We start from the raw sequence: 21,933 nt of genomic DNA on the forward strand, positions 1-21,933 counted from the left end.
TGCACCTTACTCGGCGGCATCCAAATACCCCAGGGAAATGCGCGGTGACCGAAAACAAAAACAAAACAGACACTCACATTAACCGGAGAATCGAACAAACAAACCAAAAAAAAAGAACGCGAAAAAGAACAAAATAGGCCTTACTTCAAGTGGCCATCATTCGACGCTTATTAAAACGGCGTGCATCTAATTAGAGGCATTTCTGGACATATCTGCATCATTTTGGGCGAAAGAGAAAAACGATACAATACAATAATGTAAACACAATTTCGGAACAGCCAAATAATCCGTCGTTTCCGGGCTCTCTCAAGAAGTTATCGATGGAGCACCTTCCAGTGACAGAGCTAGACGAGAATCGAAGACGAATAAACTGGTCATCGATTTAGGGTTTAATGCATGTAGTAAACTTGCAGTTAAAGGAGAGGTTCTGTAGTATGATATTGAGATCCGGTTATTTTCCGTTCCCTTTCAAAGACCTTTTGACCAGACTATTTATCATCAATATGCATGTGAAATGTGAGACGAGAGTGCTGGCCGCAAAGTTTCTGGAAGGGGCCGAAATTGCCGAGACTCGAGGATTTTCCGGAGACGCGGTCGAAATCACAACATATAACCCTAGCAAACAAAGCAAAAACAAAACGAAACAAAAACAAAAATGCAAGTAGACCTGTGTGAAGCCACTTACAGTTGAGGAGAGATGTTATGTGATGTAATATTCATAGCATCTCCGGGAAATCCGGCTATTCCGGCTGATTTCAAATAACATTCAAATGGCATGTCAGGCGAAAGAGCTGTACGAAGAGCCATAAGATCCGGCTAACCCGAACCCGAACCGAATACCTCTCGGTCGGCTCCCTCAGCTCACTTTGCATTGAAATATTCATGAAGTACGACCTGGCCGAGGAGTTTTCCGACCGAAATGGCCGGGACTCGAGAACTTTCCGAAAACAAAATCGATATCATCACATCATATAAACTCTGTAAAACAAAACAAAACTGCAAGTAGATTATGAATGATCTACTTACAGCCGAAGAGAGAAGTTATGTGATGCAATATTCATAGCATATCCGGGAAATCCATAATATTCGCCTTTTCCGACCCCTTCTGCGATATTAACCAAGTGTCACGTACCGAAATGGCCGGGAATCGAGAATTTTCCGAAGACAAAATCGATATCACATCATATAACCTCTGCAAAACAAGGCAAAACTGCAAGTAGATTGTGAATGATCTACTTACAGCCGAAGAGAGAAGTTATGTGATGCAATAATCATAGTATCTCCGGGAAATCCATGATATCCGCCTTTTCCGACCCATCTGAGATAATAATCAAGTGTCACGTGGGACGATAGAGCGAGACGAATAGCCGTAAGATCCGGCCAATCCTTACCTTCCCGAAAACCTTTCGGCCAGCTCCCTTGGCTCATCTTGCATTGAAATATTCATGAGGTACGACCTGGCCGAAGAGTTTCCCGACCGGGACCGAAATGGCCGGGACTCGAGAACTTTCCGAAAACAAAATCGATATCATCACATCATATAAGCTCTGTAAAACAAAACAAAACTGCAAGTAGATTGTGAATGATCTACTTACAGCCGAAGAGAGAAGTTATGTGATGCAATATTCATAGCATATCCGGGAAATCCGTAATATCCGCCTTTTCCGACCCCTTCTGCGATAATAATCAAGTGTCACGTACCGAAATGGCCGGGAATCGAGAATTTTCCGAAGACAAAATCGATATCACATCATATAATCTCTACAAAACAAGACAAAACTGCAAGTAGATTGTGAATGATCTACTTAAAGCCGAAGAGAGAAGTTATGTGATGCAATATTCATAGTATGTCCGGGAAATCCGTGATATCAGACCGATTTCACGAGGATATGAATATTTAAACAGTCTACTTCTCTTTACTACTGTAAGTACTATCACTTTTCTTATTATAATACATACTATATATTATACTTACAGTTGTAAGGAGAAGTAAAAAGTATTAAATATTCATATCCCCGTCAAATCCGTGAAATCCGTCTTTTTCCTTCTCAAATAAGTATGCACTTTGCATGATGTATTACATCCCGAAAATCAGTGACACTGCAAGTGTCCGCCCTTGAATCAATCCTAAACTGGAAGACGGGAAAGACGGATTTCACGGGGATATGAATATTTAAACAGTCTACTTCTCTTTACTACTGTAAGTATTATCAATATCTTTACAAAACATATTATTATTATTATTATTGTTATTATTATTATTATTATTATTATTATTATTATTATTATTATTATTATTATTATTATTATTATCAGTTATGTTCTGTTTAAACTTTCCTTTGAATAGTCCAGTACTTTTCCGTTTGATGGTTATTGTTATTCTTGTTACCATTCTCCGGATATTGACCAGATATTGATGGTTTCCGACTTTTCCGACAAAAAGGTTTTCGGAAGGGTTCGGATTGGCCGGATGTTACGGCTATTCGTCTCGCTCTGTGGTCCCACGTGACACTTGATTATTATCTCAGCTGGGTCGGAAAAGGCCGATATCACGGATTTCCCGGAGATGCTATGAATATTGCATGACATAATTTCTCTCTTCGGCTGTAAGTAGATCATTCACAATCTACTTGCAGTTTTGTCTTGTTTTGCAGAGGTTGTATGATGTGATATCGATTTTGTCTTCGGAAAATTCTCGAGTCCCGGCCATTTCGGTACGTGACACTTGATTATTATCTCAGAAGGGGTCGGAAAAGTCAGATTTCACGGATTTCCCGGAGATGCCATGAATATCTTATCATATAACTTGTCAATTTAACTGTAAGTTGTTTTACATCGTTAGATATTCGTTGCATCTTCGGGAAATCCGATAAATCCGACTTTTCCGACAAAAAGGTTCTCGGGAGGGTTCGGATTGGCCGGATGTTACGGCTATTCGTATCGCTCTGTCGTCCCACGTGACACTTGATTATTATCTCAGCTTGGTCGGAAAAAGCGGATATCACGGATTTCGCGGAGATGCTATGAATATTGCATCACATAACTTCTCTCTTCGGCTATAAATAGATCATTCACAATCTACTTGCAGTTTAGTTTTGTCTTACAGAGCTTATATGATATGATGATATCGATTTTGTTTTCGGAAAGTTCTCGAGTCCCGGCCATTTCGGTCCCGGTCGGAAAACTCTTCGGCCAGGTCGTACCTCATGAATATTTCAATGCAAGATGAGTTGAGCGAGCTGGCCGAAAAGTTCTCGGGAGGGTTCGGATTGGCCGGATCTTACGGATATCCCGGGACTTTACGATGAATCGCTTCTCTCTTTAACTGCAAGTAAATGGCGAATAAAAATAAGTTGTCTATTTGTCTCTTGTAGGGCCTGCGTTCAAATTCGGTGGCGATCCCAGACAGGGTTGACCACTGTCTCACGAGATTCTCCTTCAACGTGTACCGGGCGAACAAAATGGGAAATGGCGGATTTAACGATTCTTCAAAACACTCAATTGGTCCGTTCAACGCGGACCGAAGTGAAAAGGGAACCAAGAAATAAGGGAAACGATCTCTCTCTTTTCTCTCTCTCTCTCTCTCTCTCTCTCTCTCTCTCTCTCTCTCTCTCTCTCTCTCTCTCTCTCTCTCTCTCTCTCTCTCTCTCTCTCTCTCTCTCTCTCTCTCTCTCTCTCTCTCTCTCTCTCTCTCTCTCTCTCTCTCTCTCTCTCTCTCTCTCTCTCTCTCTCTCTCTCTCTCTCCAGAGGAAAAGTAGGGCACATATGTAACATTTCCCTCCTTCGGTTATAGCTTCCTCAATGTAACGTGGTAACATCTCAAGCTGACATGGAAGAAGCCTCCCAGTGGGCGCCTTGTGCATGCAAACCCCCGAAATGCACAATAAAAACCGAAATTTTTTATTTAATTATTAGTCGTTAAGAGGGTGCAAAAGTTCCCTACGCAGTGGTAAGCACTTCATTAAAAGCTTTTTACACCATTTTGTTATCTCATTGTAGCTATTGGGTTACCATTGCGACGCCATATGATTCTCTCGACTACCACTGAATTTTAAATTTGAGATATTGCAGCTCAGAAAAATCTGACGTGTTTCCGTATGACTTCTCATGTCAATGAAAAGAATCACGATTCGCAAAAACCCCGTTTCTTACACTGCGACTTTTAAATCACAACTGTGCCTCCTTGAATAACTCAATCTTCACAAAACTTTGACATAAGGTAAAGTAGGTATTAAGAAATGTAACAAAGAAAAAATAAAGTTAATTGAAGTTTTTCTAAATTTTTGGTGTGACTTTGAACTTAACCATGTCTAAAAAACGTCAACGTTACGAAAGTTCCTGGTTTGCCATATGTTCCAGCAAGGGTTTTCGACACAATTTCTTGAGAGATAACAATCATTAATGCAATCAAATTAAACATTATCTTGACGGCAATAACTGACGTAAATTTCAGATTTGTCCTTGCAAACAAAAGGGAGTTAGAACTGTGAAAAGTTATTTTTACACTTTTTTCGCCGTTGCGCTACCACGAAAAGGGGTATAATGTTCTCCAAATTCCGTTTGAGACTCACCACATACGAAAGTCGCTTTCGAAATATAATAGCAAACATTGTTTTACGCAAATTGTCTCTTGCCTTGTACTCTTTTTATCATGGCGCTTAGCTTTTAAATCTTAGAAGTCACGTTGAACAGCGTAGCGATACGAAAAAGTTGACCTGGAATACCAAATTCCACTCTGTTTCAGTACTCAACAACACTCTGTCACAATTATCCCTTGGGATCTTTTATTTTTTTTGGAGTTAGTAATATTTCAATTATCCTCTTTTAGAGTAAGCTATTCAATGCTTTTATGAGTGTTTTACAGTGCAACACGCCTTACCGTGGCCACCCAACAAACTTTCACTTTTGACAATTTACTTGTAAATACGTCATTTCAATAACCCAACCCAGCAACGGTGTTCAATTTACAACTGTGCGAATTTTGCAAGGAGGCGTGACTGTCAATCAAATTCACACATTCTGATTGGCGGGGAATTTGTAAAAAACTTTGTTAGGTTGACACGGTAAGGCGCGTCGCACTGTAAATTAAAGAGGCAACTTATGTCTACATGACGAAGGAGGGTAGGGATAGGTCAGTCTCGCGCTGTCATCGCCGGCGGCTTTCAAGTCAACAAAACTAATCCATTTTTCCTTGCTTCATGAAAACAGCCACTCCTATATAATCGTCTATTTAAGTGGCTTCCGGCGCGGGGTCGCTAAGGGCGGACACCGTCGGACATTGTAACATTCGTGACATTTTTATCGTCATATCATTATTCTTATTATTTTATTTTTCAGAGAAACTAGCGTTACGGGTGCTATAATTAATCCGATGGAAAATAAACTTTTCTGTATCTAACTGTAATCTCAGTAAAAAGGAAAATCAAAGAAAGACCCGTCCCGGGACAGGGGGCTCAAACAGCGGTGACCACCAATCTGCAGTCGGTCGATCTGATCGTTCGTCCTTCTACTTGAGTTTCGGCTAGCTTGTAGAATACTGTTACGAATAATAGCGTTGCGTTACTAGCACAATTAACTAGCGTTACTTTCTAGATGCTTCGCGAGAGTTCGTATTTTTCGGTTTGTGCATAAGCGTTTCTAAATCGGTGTGTTTTGTAATCTTTCTATAATTAGATTGTTTACTGTTTTAGAAAGTTCTAGAAGCTTATTGTCAGAGTATATAAGTAGACGAGTCCACGCGAAGGTTCTAATTAGTTTTTGGCGTTAGCCGTGTTTAGTCAAGTGTGACAGAAGCAGTGTTTATTCAAGTTGGCGGAGGCCGTGTAAGTTTATCAAGTTACGTGCTGGAAACTAAGTTCATTTTGGAATAAATCTTCTTGTTGTTGTTCCGACAACCCTGCGTTCAGTTTAGTTTGCAAGCTACCTGTCCTCAAAACATTCGAAGTCGTAACAAATACCCAGCCCGCCAAATGTCCTACTTAAAAAAAGCTGCCACCGCGGTCCCGCAGTCGTGTTTAACAATGCTGCTTCCTCGTACGCTAAATGCCTTACTTAAGAAACTGTCATCGCAGTCCCGCAGTCGTGTTTAACAATGCTGCTTGTCCGCAGTGGCATGGGACAGAAAACGATATTCAGATAAACAACGCTGTTCCTAAACCGGGCATTCTGCAATCGCTTTACTTCTTAAATTTCATTTTGCGGTTCCGTTAACTACACTTTTCACGAGATTGTGTGAAGAAGAAAGGATTCGTTTACTCATTAAGCCTAAGCGCTCGTTTCAGTGATTAGGTCTAAGCACCCTCCTAAAATTTTAGCTTTCATTTTGCCGTTTGTTAACTACACTTTTCATGAGATCGTGTGAAGAAGAAAGCACTCGTTTACTGATTAAGCCTAAGCGCGATCGTGTGAAGAAGAAAGCACTCGTCTACTGATTAACCTTGAGCGCTCGATTCAGTGATTAGGCCTGTGCATTCTCGTAAAATGTTGCGGTGGCAGTGTGTTTTACTGGTTGCTCTTTAACAGTTTTCATTCATCGACTCAACCTCGTCCCCAGGGTCTCTCTTCTTCCCTTCCAACAGTATTACTTTGAAGACTAGAAGTGAAACCTTTTCTCAAAATAGGAAAATAGGAAAGTTTTACGGTGCTTTCTTAAGCTTTCTTGTTTGGTTTCTGAAGGCGGAATCATTGGTAGCTTTTACTCCTTCATGCCATCATGTTAGGATCAATAATTAACAATTTTTTTTTTGGTTGTGTTAACAAAATGAAGTTGAATCACGTTGTTTTCTTTGCGATAATAATTACTCATTTGCAGAGACCACTTGCTGTATTACGTCCTGCCCTTGACAATATCATGACAATTATTGTTGACAATTTGGGTAGTCACCAGCATTATAAGTTTGAACAACGGATCCATTGCCAGTTGGAACATGTTGTTTTCCCAATGACTAGTAGTGACATAAAGTTGGTGGTAAACGGGGACCCATTGTACCGGACACATTGCTGCCCATGATGTTTCATTGTGCGAGCAAACGAAGAAACATTTGCTGTGGACGCAAAATGTTTTGAGAAAGAAGTCAGAAACATTTTTTGTCTCGGAATCAAATTTTGTGTCCGCAATTATGTTTCGCGAGCGGGCAAACGGAAACATTTGTGTCAGCAACAATGTGTCCGCCACAGTGTGTTCTCGTTTGCTACCGTCTTAACTAAACACGACACGCACCACAACATATCATCCCATACTAATTTATTACTCTGATTTATTGATGATATACAAATACATCGTCAAAAGTTAACGGAAGGATATTTAAAGGAGTTCATTTTTACGTTCTGCAAGTGAGGTGAAGTCTCTTCGTTTCTGTAAAGTTGAGACGGTGTTGCTTCATTTTTCCGGCCCGTAACTGGACCTTGATTTGAGTTATGTAAGGTTTCTGATTATATTACTAAAGTTCCTGTGTTTTCGTTACCAAAGTTCCCGCTTTCGTTACTAAAGTTCCTTATCAGGTTACGAAAGTGCCTTATCTCGTTACTAAAGTTCCCTATCCTAGGTTACAAAAGTGCCCTTTGTTACCAAAGTTCCCTATGGTCGTTACAAAAGTTCCCTGAAATGTTACCAAAGTTCCCTTTTCCGGTTACAAAAGTGCCCTTTCCTCTGGCTCTCTCTCTCTCTCTCTCTCTCTCTCTCTCTCTCTCTATATATATCGTAAACATTAGAGGTCTGGAACCTAGACTAAGAAAAATTATCTGCAGCAGTACGTGTCTAGACATAATGAGAAGTAATAGCTAAAACAACAACAACTTCTCACTACTAATATTGACATTAAGGGAAGGCTTTAGCTCTTGAATGAACAAAGTCTCTTTAATTTTGCAGTGAAAGTCAGTTTTTCCGGACGCTAAAATGTCAAAATGATCCCATTTAATGTCGTGACCAGTGGTTTTCACATGATCAGCAATGGCTGGTGAATGGTCACTTTTAGCGAGGGCCTTGAAATGTTCTATTTTTCTGTCATGGAGTCTTCGTTTTGTCTTGGTCTGAACTTTGACCTCTTGCATGCGACTGTCGGATCGTGCAAATCATCACAGGAGCCTTCCCACGCAACTTTCAGCAAGTATCAGCCTCTTAGGGAGAGCAGAGGGTGTATCGCAATACTTTTGATAGTTACCTAGAGCTTAGAGATCTATATTTCATTTAATGCGCATTGTAACACTAGCGTATTTGTGTATCTATACAGAACCGTGAACGCATTTATCAAAGATATCTTGCTTTCTCTGCACACTGCCCGTGAAACGTCCTACTCCCATGACGATTTGAGCCTGGCTTTCACACAGGCCGCTCTCCCGTGCGTCAATCACGTAAATCACAAACTGGCTGCGCTTTTGCCACCTAAAGCAGTTCAATGACATAGAGCTCCAAGATCAAACAGGAAGTTTAGTAAGCCACTATGCAAAACAAATCGTTTCAAGAACAGTTTTATTTTGAGCCATTGTAACTGGTAAGACGAATTTTTTTTTTATTTTTTTTTAGCGCTTTCTCAATTTACTGTACATAGTACTATAATTTAAGTTCTCAATCTATTTATACATGTATATTGATTATTGTAAATTTTAATACTCGTTATTGATTATTGTAAATTTTAATACTCGTAATTCAGTCGCAAGACTGCAAGGAGTTTCATTTAAAAAAAACGATTTAACTAACTTTAACGTTGCCGGCAAAGGCATTAAATAAGGGACCGCGCACCGGTGGCTCAGTTGGTTGAGCACCGGGCTGTCACGCGGGAGGTCGTGAGTTCAACTCCGGCCGGACCAATACTCAGGGTCTTTAAATAACTGAGGAGAATGTGCTGCCTTTGTAATTACATCTGCAAATGGTTAGACTCTCTAGTCTTCTCGGATAAGGACGATAAGCCGGAGGTCCCGTCTCACAACCCTTCAATGTTCATAATCCTGTGGGACGTAAAAGAACCCACACACTTGTCGCAAAGAGTAGGGCATGTAGTTCCCGGTGTTGTGGTCTGTCTTCTGTGATGTATCATGGTTGGGAGGGTGAATGCTCGGAGAAATTAGCTACACCAAGCTACTCTAAAAATCCGAGGGTAAATAAAGAAATATGATATGATGATGAGGGAGATATGCTCGGGGAGTTAACTGACCATCCTACGGAAGCTCACTTCCCTTTTCACTTACACGATGATCTCTAGCAATATATATTTTCAACTTCCAAGTGAGACGAATTATGTTATAGTAGATAACGAGTGAGCATGCACCACATTCGCGAAATTGTCCTTGATAACATTTATACTGAATTTAAAAATCGTCAGATTTTTGGTGAAAGAGTGTATTTTGGTCATTTATGACCTTTTACGGAATTATGCTATTTCATTGATAAATATCGATTGGAAATATAATTGTACAACTGTTATTCGTCCGAATTTTGACCGCTAGCCTGCGCTTTTGTTAGGGTTGCGTGACGCGTTGTACAAGCACAGTGTTGAGTTAGGGTTGCGTGACGCGTTGTACAAGCACACTGCTTCGGTTGGTGCCCGCTTTTATTTGATGCACTTTCAGAGGGCATCACCCAGGTTGCTGTTGGCGATATAATTTTTTCTCAGGTCGAGCTTGCCGGTTTCAATACATTATATCTTGGGTAAGGATAGTCGGTAATCATTTAGATAGTCGGTAAACTTAATATGTACTCTTTGCCAAACCGCTTTCGATTTTCATATCGCATGGTTACCTGTCTTGGCTTCAGTCAGATCTACAATTGGCCAGTGGGAGAATTTTTTTTTCCAATAGCAGTTAATCGATATTATACAAAAGCCACTTCGCAGAATGATCTTGAACTATTTCACAGGCGCACCCAACGAGAATATAGTTCAAAACCACTTAGACATAGCATCGTTAAACGTATTTTAGTATTTAAACGGTAGATATGGGCATATTTTTATCCCCTAAAAATTTTTCATCTTTTCGGATTCCCTAGCTAAAAGTGTACTGATCCGAAAATTATAGGGATCAAAACTTACCTTTCCAAAAATCTTAGCCAGAAAAATGGCTCCCAAAAATTCTAGGTGACCTTTTTACCCGGGGGGGGACTCCCATATGAAACAGACGGGGATGCTCGTCGGAAATTTTGAATTTAACCCCTAAAGGAGACCAATCTAGGCGTGGCTTAAGCAAATTTTGACCCCTAAAAGAGACCGTTTAAAAACACAAAAATACGACACGCAATGAGTTTTAATGATAAAAAGGCATAATCATCGAATGCTTTTATCTAAAAAGAAAATTTAAAAGGAAATTTGACTTCTGTTTCTCTTCGCGTAATTCTGTGTTACTTCGCAGAACCCTAAACGAGACCTTGGTGGCATAAAATATTGGCGTTTTGCCCGGAACACCCTAAGCGAGACCAAAATCCAAAATTTACACCCCTAAGCGAGACGACGAGCATCCCCGTCTGTTTCATATGGGAGTTCCCCCCCCCCCCCCCCCCCGGGCCTTTTTAGGGTAAAAAATCTGTTAAAAATGGGCATTTAAACCAATTTTTAGAAATTCGAAAATCCTAGGACAGGCAGGCAAGCAAGGAATTTTACAACAAATGCTCCGAAAATTTTAGATCTCAAACCGTCTTCCCAACGGATATTTTCCGAAAATTGACGTTGGGTGCCCCTGTATTTCAGTCAATCATGGGATATATTAAAGCAAAGAAAGCGAAAGACCACACGACGTGTTGGCTTGATTTACAACCACGTTTTGTCAACTGAGGTCCTTGAGTTGTGCTGCTGGGTTGATATACTATCATCCTTGACATTCCTCTAGAGCCACAATTGCAGGTAGTGTTAATACGAAATCGTCAACAACCCTTATATTAATGTCGCACTTGAAGTGCGATTGAGTGGACAGAACTTTCAAAGTAAGTCAGTAAGGCAAACCCAGTGCTTAGATGAAGGCAAGTTTTCAGAACAAAGAGAAATTTCAATTGGCTCAATACCCTCGAATACAACTTAGACCAAGTTGGTCTGCTTTAGCTATAAATCATGAACCTGATCACCTATGCACTGAGGATCACACATTGCATCCATCAATAAGTAACATATCTTAGAGCAAATGAAGCGAATTACGTTGACTTGCTTTCTCAATTAATTTATTAGGCAATTCTTCGGTTTTCGTGTTGTGTATTTTGAAGATGAAATCACTAGTTCGATTTCAGTTTCAATTTCCGTGTGGAATATTTAGATTTTGTTTCCAGCAATCAGTAATCAATAGTCAGATCCATTTTCACTTTCTATTATCTCCGCCTATTTATGATTAATGTATCTTTACTTTGGTAACTCTTTAACTTCAGGTAATAACTGAGAAGATAAGTTCAAGTTTTGCTAAGCTTGTTAGAACTATGGTTGTAAATTACTCCTTGCTTTCACGCAACGATTGTCGAGCGCAACTGGATTGAAAAAGTATTCCTTTGCCAAAGGAGCGTTTCTTTGGGATGATCCAAAAAAGGATCGCTTATCCAAGATCACTTGGATCATGGTGCATCAAAGGAACCGAATAGTCCTTTCCCAGAGCGGATTCATCGGTTCCTCTGATGTACCTTGATCCAAGTGATCTTGGATCAGCGATCCTTTTCCGGATCATTCCAAAGGAGCGCACCCTTTTTCTTCCTTTGTGAACGGCTCCAGTCAACGACTTTGCTAGACTTTCCTATGTGACAGTCATATGATTCATGCTTGTAGTCATGGGCACGTTCACAGTGAGGATTTGAACAAAAATCGAGAAAATCGGAAAAAAAAAAGAATTATCAGATATTTTTAGCAATAGCTCGAACTTTGGCCGGTGACCTACCTCGATTTTTTGTATTCAAATAAGATTCCTTTCTTTGCCGCTTCGTAAATTATCTCATCACCGTTTTCCTAAATAACACTCGTTCTACTTTGTAAATTTTTCTCGTACAACGTATTAGGTGAGGAATCAAATGGAATTTTTGAAATTTGGAAAAGTACTCGGTCAGCAAATAGGTTTTTAAGATATTTATCAAAAACTAAATTTTAGAGGGTCTTTGCATGGCAGCAGTATCCCGGGATTCGCGGATACCCTTAATTTAAAACTGAAGAAATGCCTGACAGCAGTATTAGACAAATATCGAAACGTTGGCCTGCGGAAAGGATCGACATTTTTGTAATCCTTTCTAATACTGAACCCAAGGCAATGGCGAATACGAAGTCAGAAATCAATACGGTTTGGCCAGGGAGGAGACGGCTTGAATTTCAGCGGTTTATCAAATCATGCTGCTACTGACTTTCCTTTTAATAATCGTCATGCACTTGTCACTTTTATGATCACTGCATTATAAAATAGCTTTGTTCGGTTGCCTTTGGAAAACTATGACGCAAAATCGCCAAATTAATAGTTTTGATAATTGAAAACGTAAACTAGCCGCTGTAAATCAATAATCCTCTGCGGCAGTCTTGTGAAGAATACTGCAACCTTGTATTTAAATGCTAGCTAACCGAGAAAAGTTTCGCTTACAACCAATGTTTATTTACAGAAATGACATTACTTTTTTCGATGACGGCGTCTTTGCTAAAGCTGTCTGCTTTTATTTTGGCAACGAGTTCATCTTTGGTGTGGCATTCTTCAGAAGGAAGGCTTAGTCCAATGGCCACAGAGAAATCATGACAAAGGTTTGGTTCGGGCTGGGGTCGGCCATAGCACTGCTTTCCTTCTGCTCGCGATCGATCATCGCATGAAAGAAAGAAAATCTGATTGTCATAAGTGGAAATCCATGAAACCTGCCCGGTCAGGAAATGTTATGTAAACGACGTTCATCACTGAATTTCAATGGCCCACAAAACAAACAAAATATCTTTTGGCGTTAGCAATAAGAGGGCAAACACAGCGCATACAGCAAACATCGAATAACGATAACGGAAAAATTATTTTAATTGGCGTACTTCTTTTCAAAGAATGCTATAAAAAGTAAAGAAGGCCTCAACGAAACAAATGGAGGTTAACTTTACACGCTGTTAGCCCAGTAATAATCTGTCATCTTCGTAAGTTTATAAGTTGGTTACATCACCATTTCCGTTTAATTACTCTTATTCAACAAAACAAAGCAGTTTCCTTGAAGTGATAACAAAAACAAAACATTGGGATTTGTATTGTTTAATTTATGTAGACGATTTTAAGTGATCTGTTCAGGTTTGTTGAGCTTTGCAACAACAAATGCGAACTTAAGACGGTCGTCCTCTCTGTACATCAGCAAATAATCGTTATTTCGACCAGGTGCTTTGTCGGTTTGGCCTTGCTGAGAACTGGCGTTGATGCGTCATTCACTTTTGGTCACCATGAATTTGGCACAAATTAAAAACTCCGTAAAACATCAATTGTTTGCATAAATTAATACAGGACACTAAAATTAGCAATGCAGCCGAGCTAGTTCCCTCAAATCAGACAAATATGTAGTGTGCCCACCGTATCTGCTCGAGGACACATGGCGAAAGAAAGAGTGTTTTGTGTCGTTGGAAGGTAGGTTCCTCGCTCATCATTTTTCTTTCGATTTCATGACATTTCTTTCGGTTTTTTGTCACCTGTGGGAATTCATTGATTTTCATATTTCACAATACTTTCGTATTCATAACGTGCCAGATACCTGATAGCCGAATATCTGAATAATCATAAGTTCTTAGTTAGACTAATAATAAATATGTATAAGTTACTACAAGAAAAAAAAGTTTTTCGGTAAAACTTTACTTTTACACTTCGCACTGTTAGAAAGTCGAAAAGGGTATTTAAAAAACAAGTTAGAGCTTAGTGTGGCCTGATTAGTAAGGCAGGTGGCCATCAGAAATTTAATAAAACAAAAACGTCGATAATAATTTCATTCTATCACTTAAGTCCACGAGTCATTTTTATTGTTACTGGTTATTGTAAACACCTAAAACTATAAATATTGGCAAATGTTCGTGAAAAACAAAGGAAACAATCTTTGGTGGTTAAATATCTGCCCGGCCACCATTTCTGCCACAGGTGTTCTACTAGGCTTAGATCCACCCGAACATGTTTTCTACAACATGTCTTGTTGGTTTACAATTACCTAAGCACTTATTTTGATAGAGTAAAGTGAAAATATATTGGATATTTTTCAGGGATAAAGTTTTTAAAACCGATCTTGAGGTGGAAGACAGTCCTGCCCCAGGCACCAGCAAACCGCAGAGCTCGTGGGACGAGGCTCAGCATGTTGTTCGGTGGAGTCGCACATCTCAGAAGCGAGATAGTTACGTCGCTGCCATAAACTCGTCACAACTCACTCTTGAAAAGCTGACTGACGGTGAAAAACCTTTGACAATGGAAGAAGTATTGCTACTTGAAAGCAGAAATCATGGAACTTCAAACCAGCAAGACTGCGGTGGATTAGTGCTGCTTAATAAGGTATTAAAAGCGGTAAGAAATTCGTCAGTTAGTAAATATAAATGGTTGCGTGGTTTGTTTGGCGTTTGGTGTCGTAGTTGACGTTTTGGAAATTGTCTTTTCGATTGGGAGTGTTGAATAAATTTATGAGAGTCTGGAGATTTCGGCATTGTATCGCATTTTATCACCCAGCAGTTCAAATGACCAATTTCAAACTCTTTGTTCAGAGAGCTGTTTATGGTGCTTAAACTCGTTCCCAGGGCTTTGTTTTAGTCTTGGTGGCAAAAGAACAACAGTGTGAATTGAACGATGTGGGTTTTGCAAAACCAGTAAATGGAAACGAAACGAACTTCTCTGTCTGTGTAAGCCTATCCAAACCATGAGTAGTTTGGAAAACCAGGCACTCTGGGACCCCCCGCCATTAATTTATAGACTAGGTCATTCAAATAACCCCTACGCTATCTTCCTCCTTGCTTCCCAAAGATACACGACACCGCAAGGTAGTTCTCCGGAACCACCCTCGCAAAAGCTCTTTGTCAATTTACAAGATTAATTAATCTGAATTTTTAAATTGGTTGTACACGGAATTCATGAAAAGGTGGGTTAATTACTTCTTTAAACTTTGTTATTTATAGGAAACTAGTCGCAACTAGTTTGCCATCCTTCTGACGAGCACATTACACCTTAAAACATTAATAGTTTCATGATATTTGTAGTTCGTCGTCCTTTTAAAGATTTTAGCTCATGAACGTTTGTATACTCCTGATGAACTTTTATCGTGTATGAATAAAGAGCAGTATCAGTAAACAAAGAAGAGTTACAATGAGATACAATGATTTGCTATTAGTCTCTCCCCCACGGGGCTTTTCAGGACTAATTTTACAATACTTTTGTGGGCGACTTTAGCCAGACTGCTTGTTACGCAGTTTACAATTAATTTTTTATGGAAGTGAAAGATGCCCCCGTCCAGCTTAGGTTAGACCACAACACCGGGGACTACGTCCCCTAGTTAAAGTTGTATTTGACGAAAACACACCCCTTGTCATCTTACCCGGCTCATTTGACAACCACCTGAGTAGCAATGATAAAATAAATATAATACAAAGTATTTTTTTTTCAGTGGTTCATTTCATTCGTAGTGGAATGGTCCTAATTTGTGGGCTATTACTAAACGCCTTTCAAACTGCTGTGAAACAACTCAGAAACGAGTTTGTGCTCATGTATTTGTCTTTCCTTTCTACGCAGAACATCGACTTTGTGCTAGCATATTTTGAAGCTGAACAGGGCAAGGAAAATGACGAAGAAGAAAAAGAGAAAGTAGAAATGAGAGAAAAATTCGAAGAGAATCTTGTGAAACAAGGACTGTTTCTGGAACGTGTGAACTCGACAGGCAAAGAGGCATGTAATCCTCCTTTAGTGGACTAGTTTCCCGGCAGGGATTTAATCGTCTCCATCGTATTAAGACGTGACATCTCAGTTCCTGATTTGTCAGTTAGAATTCTCCACCTCTCCTCGGGGTAGGGTCTATATTCTCGAATTCCCTTTACAACTCGTATGCATGATCATTAATTCCCTATAAAAAATAGAAGTGAGTAAGCAGTCGAACTAATTGAGTTGCCGGCTCAATTCGACAACAGCTGTCTTTGTGTCTTTTTTTTTTCGTGAGGGTTGGAGGGGGTGGAGGGGGGGGGGGGGGAATAAAAGAACAGAGCTTTCTCTTTAATGGATCAAATTTAACTTCCCTTCCCCACCTGAGGCTAATGGGACTTAACGTCACTGCCCATGTGTTCCATGAACTGAACTTACGGCCCTCTCGGCATCTTAAAGTTCAGGCTTTTTTAGCTGTAATTTGTACTCTACGTTACCGCATAGAAATAACTGATGAATGAAGATCGTTTTCTCTTTCTTATATTGCAGGACAATCTCATCTTCGTGCTTATTCATACCCCTTGGGATGTCCTTGCTAAATGCGCAGAGGAAATGATGATTCGGGCCCCTGTCCGCAATATTGACACCTCTCCTTTGCACATGGGCAATAACAAGTGGCTTCAAAAAGCTAAGGATGCACTTAACATATTTCAACTCCAGGACAAATCTGCCATGAAATCAAGCGATCACAAAGTCACAGCTTTTTTCAGCAGAGCGAAGGCCGATTGCTTTCTCATCGATGATAAAGAAACGTTTTTCTCTGCCATTGACCGAAGTCGTATGACCCATCGCTTACTAATGTCAACAACGTACTCGTCAAAGGAAGTTGACGAGTTCGGAATCTCCCGTCTCCTATACAAGGGTGTCTATACTGATGCATATCCCTTGCACGAACATCTTCCGGAGGCAGCCGGATCCGACGAAGATCTCCCAAAAAATGACAGACAACGTCTCCAGGACAACTGGGCGTCTTTTTGGCAGTGGTACAAATATCAGCCCTTAAATATGATTAAGAATTACTTTGGCACTAGAATTGCTTTTTACTTCGCTTGGTTGGGACTGTACAACTTTATGCTTGTGGTTGCTGCTTTGGTTGGTGCCTGGTGTTTCATAGCTGGTTTATTTAGCGTATCAACCTATATACCTGTAAAAGAAATATGCGATAAGAATAACTCGGAGCTGTTTTACATGTGTCCGCTGTGCGATAAGGAATGCAGCTACTGGACGTTAACACAGAGTTGCGATTACGCGAGAATCACCCATCTGTTTGATCACGAAGGAACCGTCTTTTTTGCTATTTTTATGTCGTTTTGGGCGACTATATTTTTAGAAATGTGGCGCAGACAACAAATAAGCTTAGCTTACGAATGGGATATGCTCCACTTTGAAGAAGAGTTTGAACCCCCGAGGCCAGCCTTTGTCGCCAAAGCAACGAGAAGGCGAAAAAATCCTGTGACTGGAAAAGACGAACCCTTCATTCCCTTTGCACATCGGGCTGGAAAGTTTACCTGCGCCTTTGTTGTAGTTTCTTTGATGGTTCTGTTGGTAATTGCCACGCTTGTAGGTGTGATCGTTTACCGCACGGCGGTGGTCGCAGCATTGTCTGCAAACCCGGATGAGGATATCAAACAAGGGGCTCGTGTGATAACTTCCCTGACAGCTTCGATTTTAAATCTTGTCGCCATTACAGTATTGGGTTTGGTGTATGAAAAGATCGCCATTGCGCTCACGGAGTGGGAAATGCCAAGAACCAGGACAGATTATCAAAATATCTTGACATTGAAGCTTTTTTCCTTTCAGTCGGTGAACATGTATTCGTCCTTGTTTTACATCGCATTTTTCAAGAGCAGTCTGATCATTGGATATCCTGGCAATTACAATCGCATTAATGGTGGCAGAATGGAAGGTTGTGATCCATCAGGATGTTTTATTGAGCTTTGTATCCAGTTAGGTGTGATTATGGTGGGAAAACAACTCATTAATTCTATCTCCAAGTTTGCAATACCGTAAGTTTACAGGGAGCAGTGAGCATCCAAAATGCTTGCGCCTCTCTTTATAGAAGTGTTTCAAATGGTCATAACGAATATCAAGGACGTACAATAATGAAATACGAATGCTATGAACTCTTTGCGCAACTATAAAAGCAATCGATTGATCGATTGGTCTGTCTTCTGTGGTGTATCATGGTTGGGAGGGTAAATGCTCGGAGATATTAGCTACACCAAGCTACTCTAAAAATCCGAGGGTAAATAAAGATGTATGATATGGTATGATGATATAAGATTATGTCCTGTGCTTTCGCCGGGAGATAGGTGGTAAAGGGTCCAAAAATGTAGGAGCGTCGCTAGAGTTCGTGTTATTTGCAGCCTTTCTTTTTGATTTTTGCTTGGTTTTGTTATATTTTAGAGTTGTCACAAGACGACAAATCTTAAAGTTTTCCGAGTTGGGTCGGTTTCGTGATTGAGAATATACTCAAACCAAACTACGTTAATTTCGTTCATGCGTAACGTTAACTTTTGATACAAGTAAGACTCAATCTCACCATCTTAATCTAATTGTAATGTTTGGGTTTCAGATCTCTGAAGCGTTGGTGGTATAAGAGGTCAAATGATGTCACAGACAAAACCGGACGTCCCCGAAAATGGGAGACAGATTACCTTTTGAACGTTGAGCCCGATCTGAGAATGTTTTACGAGTATCATGACATGGGTGAGTTATTCAGAGTATCCAACATGGTATGGTGTTTTGATTTTGCAATATTTTGCTCGGTGATTGGCTGAAAAGAATTTGCTTCATTTTTGGCCAATCAGAGATAAAAGCAAGACCAACTGTGTTGGAAGTTTTCCCGCGCTCTGCGAAGGCTGCATGCATTTGCTTTGCGTAACGATTGGCTCGTTTAATTTGGTACCAATTAACTCTGATTTTGATCAGTCAAAAGCAGCAACAACCGCAAAGCATACAAAGGGAAAATCAACACGCGTTTCTCACTTACTCAGTGCAAGTTTCTGTTGTAGATGGTTTTAGATGACAGTAATCTTGCCTTTAATTTTCAGTTATCCAGTTTGGTTTTGTTACAATGTTCGTAGCAGCTTTTCCGCTGGCCCCATTTTTTGCACTCATCAACAACGTAGTGGAACTTCGTATAGATGCAATCAACTTCTTGGTAAACTTCCGCAGGCCAGTCGCCGAGCGGGCGGAAGGAATTGGGGTGTGGTTTTTTATTCTTCGAACGATGAGTTGGGTGGCTGTGTGCGTTAACTCCTTCGTCATCGCTTTTACATCTGAGTTCATTCCAAGGTAAAAAAAATTTTTTAAGCATCAGGAGGGCATTCGGGTGTTGATGAGCGGACTTTGTGCCGGAATAAGATCCACCCGCTGTGAAGGACGTGGGGCTCGGTGGGTTCAGTTGCAATCTTGGGATAGTAAGATTCAGGATAAGCAGAAAGAAATTGTCAGCGGGGAAGAATTCACTACAGCTAGGCATAGTAACCGGAAGAAAAACGAATCGCATGGAGTTATTTTTTTTTTAAATCAGTCTTGCCTTCATTTTACTTAACAGAGAAGTCTACAAATACGCTTATAGTCCAGATGGTTCTCTGACTGGTTATGTCAATAACAGTTTGTCATACTTCAACGTTGAAGATCTTAAAGAAATATCGCTGCCAAGGGACCCCTTCTTGAATCTGCCGTACAACAAGTCCTTTTGTAGGTAAGTAACCTGTGGTGTTTACAACACAAATATATGAGCTAAAACAAATATGCAAAAAGTTCACCTCTTACCTTCTAAAGCGCATTCGCTTGTAAAACGGTGGGGGTCGTCAACGGCATTTTTCAAGGCACTAAGTAATTTTCTTGGAAAAATGTGACATTGTGTTACAAGGTGATTCATGTATAACTCCCGAGCAAATGGTAAATTAATATTGAAATGGAATCATTTCGTTTTGCTTTTCTGTTCGGCTCCAGTTTGACAAATATTCATTTTGATAACCTACCAACCTACAGCCCCATTCCCTTCAAGTTATTGAAGCAGCATTCAAAGACCCAGAGCTCTGAACCCATTGCAAACATGTTCAAAATTAACGGGATGTTGTAAGGGAGGCGCGGTGGCCTCATGGTTAGTGTGCTCGACTCCGGATCGAGTTGTCCGGGTTCGGGGCCTTGCCGGGGACATTGTGTTGTGTTCTTGGGCAAGGGCACTTTTATTACTCTCACGGTGCTTCTCTCCACCCAGGTGTACGAATGGGTACCGGCGTAATGCTGGGGGTAACCCTGCGATGGACTAGCATCCCATCCAGGGGGGAGCATAAATACTCCTAGTCGCTTCATGCTACGGAAACCGGAGATAAGCGCCGGCTTTAATGGGCCTTCAGGCTCGCAACAGAGACTTTACCTTTACCTGAAAGGGAGCTTAATAGCTTAAGAAGGTGGAAAACATATTCCGACTATTCCTAAGTTACCATTGTGAAATGATATCTTTATTCGTTTACTGGAGTTAAAATTGACTTCACCGTGACCATCTTTCAACAGTTTCAGTCTTAGCCCTATAGTAGGACAGTTTAATATCTACTTCCACACCTATCGATCAGTTGTTGAGAAATCGAGTCAGTAATTTCATTATCACAGGTTCGACTCCCCTCAGAAACACTCGTGTTTTTTCCAAGTATCGCAGAGTCACCATTAATACATATATATTTATATATCTTTTTACTGCTTTCTTCTTGTTATTTCGTTCTCAGATACAAGGAGTACTTTGAGCCCTCCAAGCCTTATGATTTCAATCGCCAGTATTTCTTTGTCCTGGCGGTGAGATTCATTTTTGTCCTGTTGTTCCAATACTTTGTGTACTTTACGGTGGGCTTCTTGTACTGGCTGATTCCAGACATTCCCTACAAGCTCGAAGTGAAGATTAAGCGGGAAAATTACATCGCCAGGGAATGCCTGTCTCCAAGCGAGGCTGACTCGTCGCGTGATCTGGACGCGCGCGAATCACATCATGGAGGCTCTTCCAATTCTGTTTATTTGTCGTGTGAAAACGTCTACAAGAACAGGACCTCAAGTCTTGCTGGAAGCAGATTAAGTGTAAACCCAGTATGAAAGAAACTGGAGAATAAGCACTTGGCGCCCACTGAGAAATTTTTGGGGCATGGACGGTCGTCAGGCTCATTTTAGCCCATTATCTTGGAACTGTAATATATGATTTAGGCTACCTAATGCTTTGAAAAAAGATTCCCTAAATCTATAACCGTCACTCAAAACGACGAATGAAAACAAAACCACTTTTCCCCATAATTTAGAAGACTTAGACCATGCAACTTTGTGGTCTGGCTTATTAGCAGGATAGGTTAGATGTAAAATATACTTTTTCGGGGTGAAATTAATTATTTATTTTTTTCATTCCGGGATCTTGTCATTCGGCTCATGGAAAAGGACAAAGATCCGATAGTTCAAAAGTTTGGGGTGGTCAAAGGTGGTTCTTGTATTTATCAGCATAAATGATCACTTAATTTAAGTCGCAAGCTTTACTTGCTTATCACTAATACTTTACAAATCGGGGAGACTCACGCTAATTCAAATCGAATCACATCACATAAAATTAAAGCAGATAAATCATTTGTTGGTTTCTCATGAGAGGAGAAAAGCAGAGGACCCTCGCGGTTGGTAGCCTCTCGGGCAAAGGAAAGAACTAACAACTTGCCATTAAAGTGCCTATCACCTCAACAAACCTTTCCACTTTATATATTCTCCGAAATCATCCCAAATACATTGTGTTGTTTTTAGAACCTTTTTATTCGCTTTAAAAGACTGCGAAAGTAGTCAAAGTTTTATGCATGACCATGCAATAAAGGGGAAAAGGGTTCGAACCGGGATGACGTCACAAATAGCCCATTTCCGAGTTGCTGCATGTCTCAGTTTTAAAGCGAGTCCTGGTGCACAACCACTCAAATGGAAATGAATATTACGTATTGTTATGCAAATCAAACTCATTTCCCTTTCAATGGCTGAGCACCAAGACTCAATTCGAAACCGAGACAAACAGCCGTCGTGGCTCAGATGGCTAGTGCGCGGCTTTCGGAGCGAGAGCTTCCCGGTTCGATCCTCGGTGAC

General features: G+C 40.4%; 2 protein-coding genes across 5 annotated transcripts in view; one reads left to right on the top strand and one right to left on the bottom strand.

Moving 5' to 3' along the window:
• The window catches only part of LOC138060751 (uncharacterized), a 3,175-nt gene extending 1,648 nt beyond the window's left edge, over window positions 1-1,527 (bottom strand). The window contains exon 1 of one of the 4 annotated variants that reach the window (XR_011134424.1): window positions 1,241-1,311. Coding sequence is in view for 1 of the 4 variants with exons in the window: in XM_068906604.1 (XP_068762705.1) it covers window positions 1,392-1,428 (37 nt within the window). In the remaining 3 variants the exon portion in view is untranslated. Of the gene's footprint in view, window positions 44-685; window positions 1,214-1,240; window positions 1,312-1,391 lie in introns of those variants that run through there. The other 3 variants (XR_011134422.1, XR_011134423.1, XM_068906604.1) reach the window with 3 other exon arrangements.
• An 11,643-nt stretch (window positions 1,528-13,170) lies between these two features.
• LOC138059515 (anoctamin-7-like) lies at window positions 13,171-21,545 on the top strand. Its single transcript, XM_068905163.1, has 8 exons — window positions 13,171-13,518; window positions 14,139-14,421; window positions 15,646-15,798; window positions 16,318-17,834; window positions 18,404-18,537; window positions 18,882-19,125; window positions 19,388-19,537; window positions 20,565-21,545. Exons 1-8 carry the CDS (start codon window positions 13,484-13,486, stop codon window positions 20,920-20,922), a joined length of 2,874 nt encoding a protein of 957 aa, XP_068761264.1. The 5' UTR covers window positions 13,171-13,483; the 3' UTR covers window positions 20,923-21,545.
• Window positions 21,546-21,933: the final 388 nt, after the last annotated feature.

Source organism: Montipora capricornis, chromosome 8 (assembly GCF_036669925.1).
Source record: "Montipora capricornis isolate CH-2021 chromosome 8, ASM3666992v2, whole genome shotgun sequence".
In the NCBI taxonomy this organism is placed as follows: domain Eukaryota; kingdom Metazoa; phylum Cnidaria; class Anthozoa; order Scleractinia; family Acroporidae; genus Montipora; species Montipora capricornis.

Coding starts and splice junctions, on each gene's coding strand:
- LOC138059515 (XM_068905163.1), top strand. CDS start 13,484: ATGGCGAAAGAAAGAGTGTTTTGTGTCGTTGGAAG. Junction 18,538..18,881: donor TTACGAGTATCATGACATGG/GTGAGTTATTCA, acceptor TTTAATTTTCAG/TTATCCAGTTTGGTTTTGTT. Junction 19,126..19,387: donor ACATCTGAGTTCATTCCAAG/GTAAAAAAAATT, acceptor TTTACTTAACAG/AGAAGTCTACAAATACGCTT.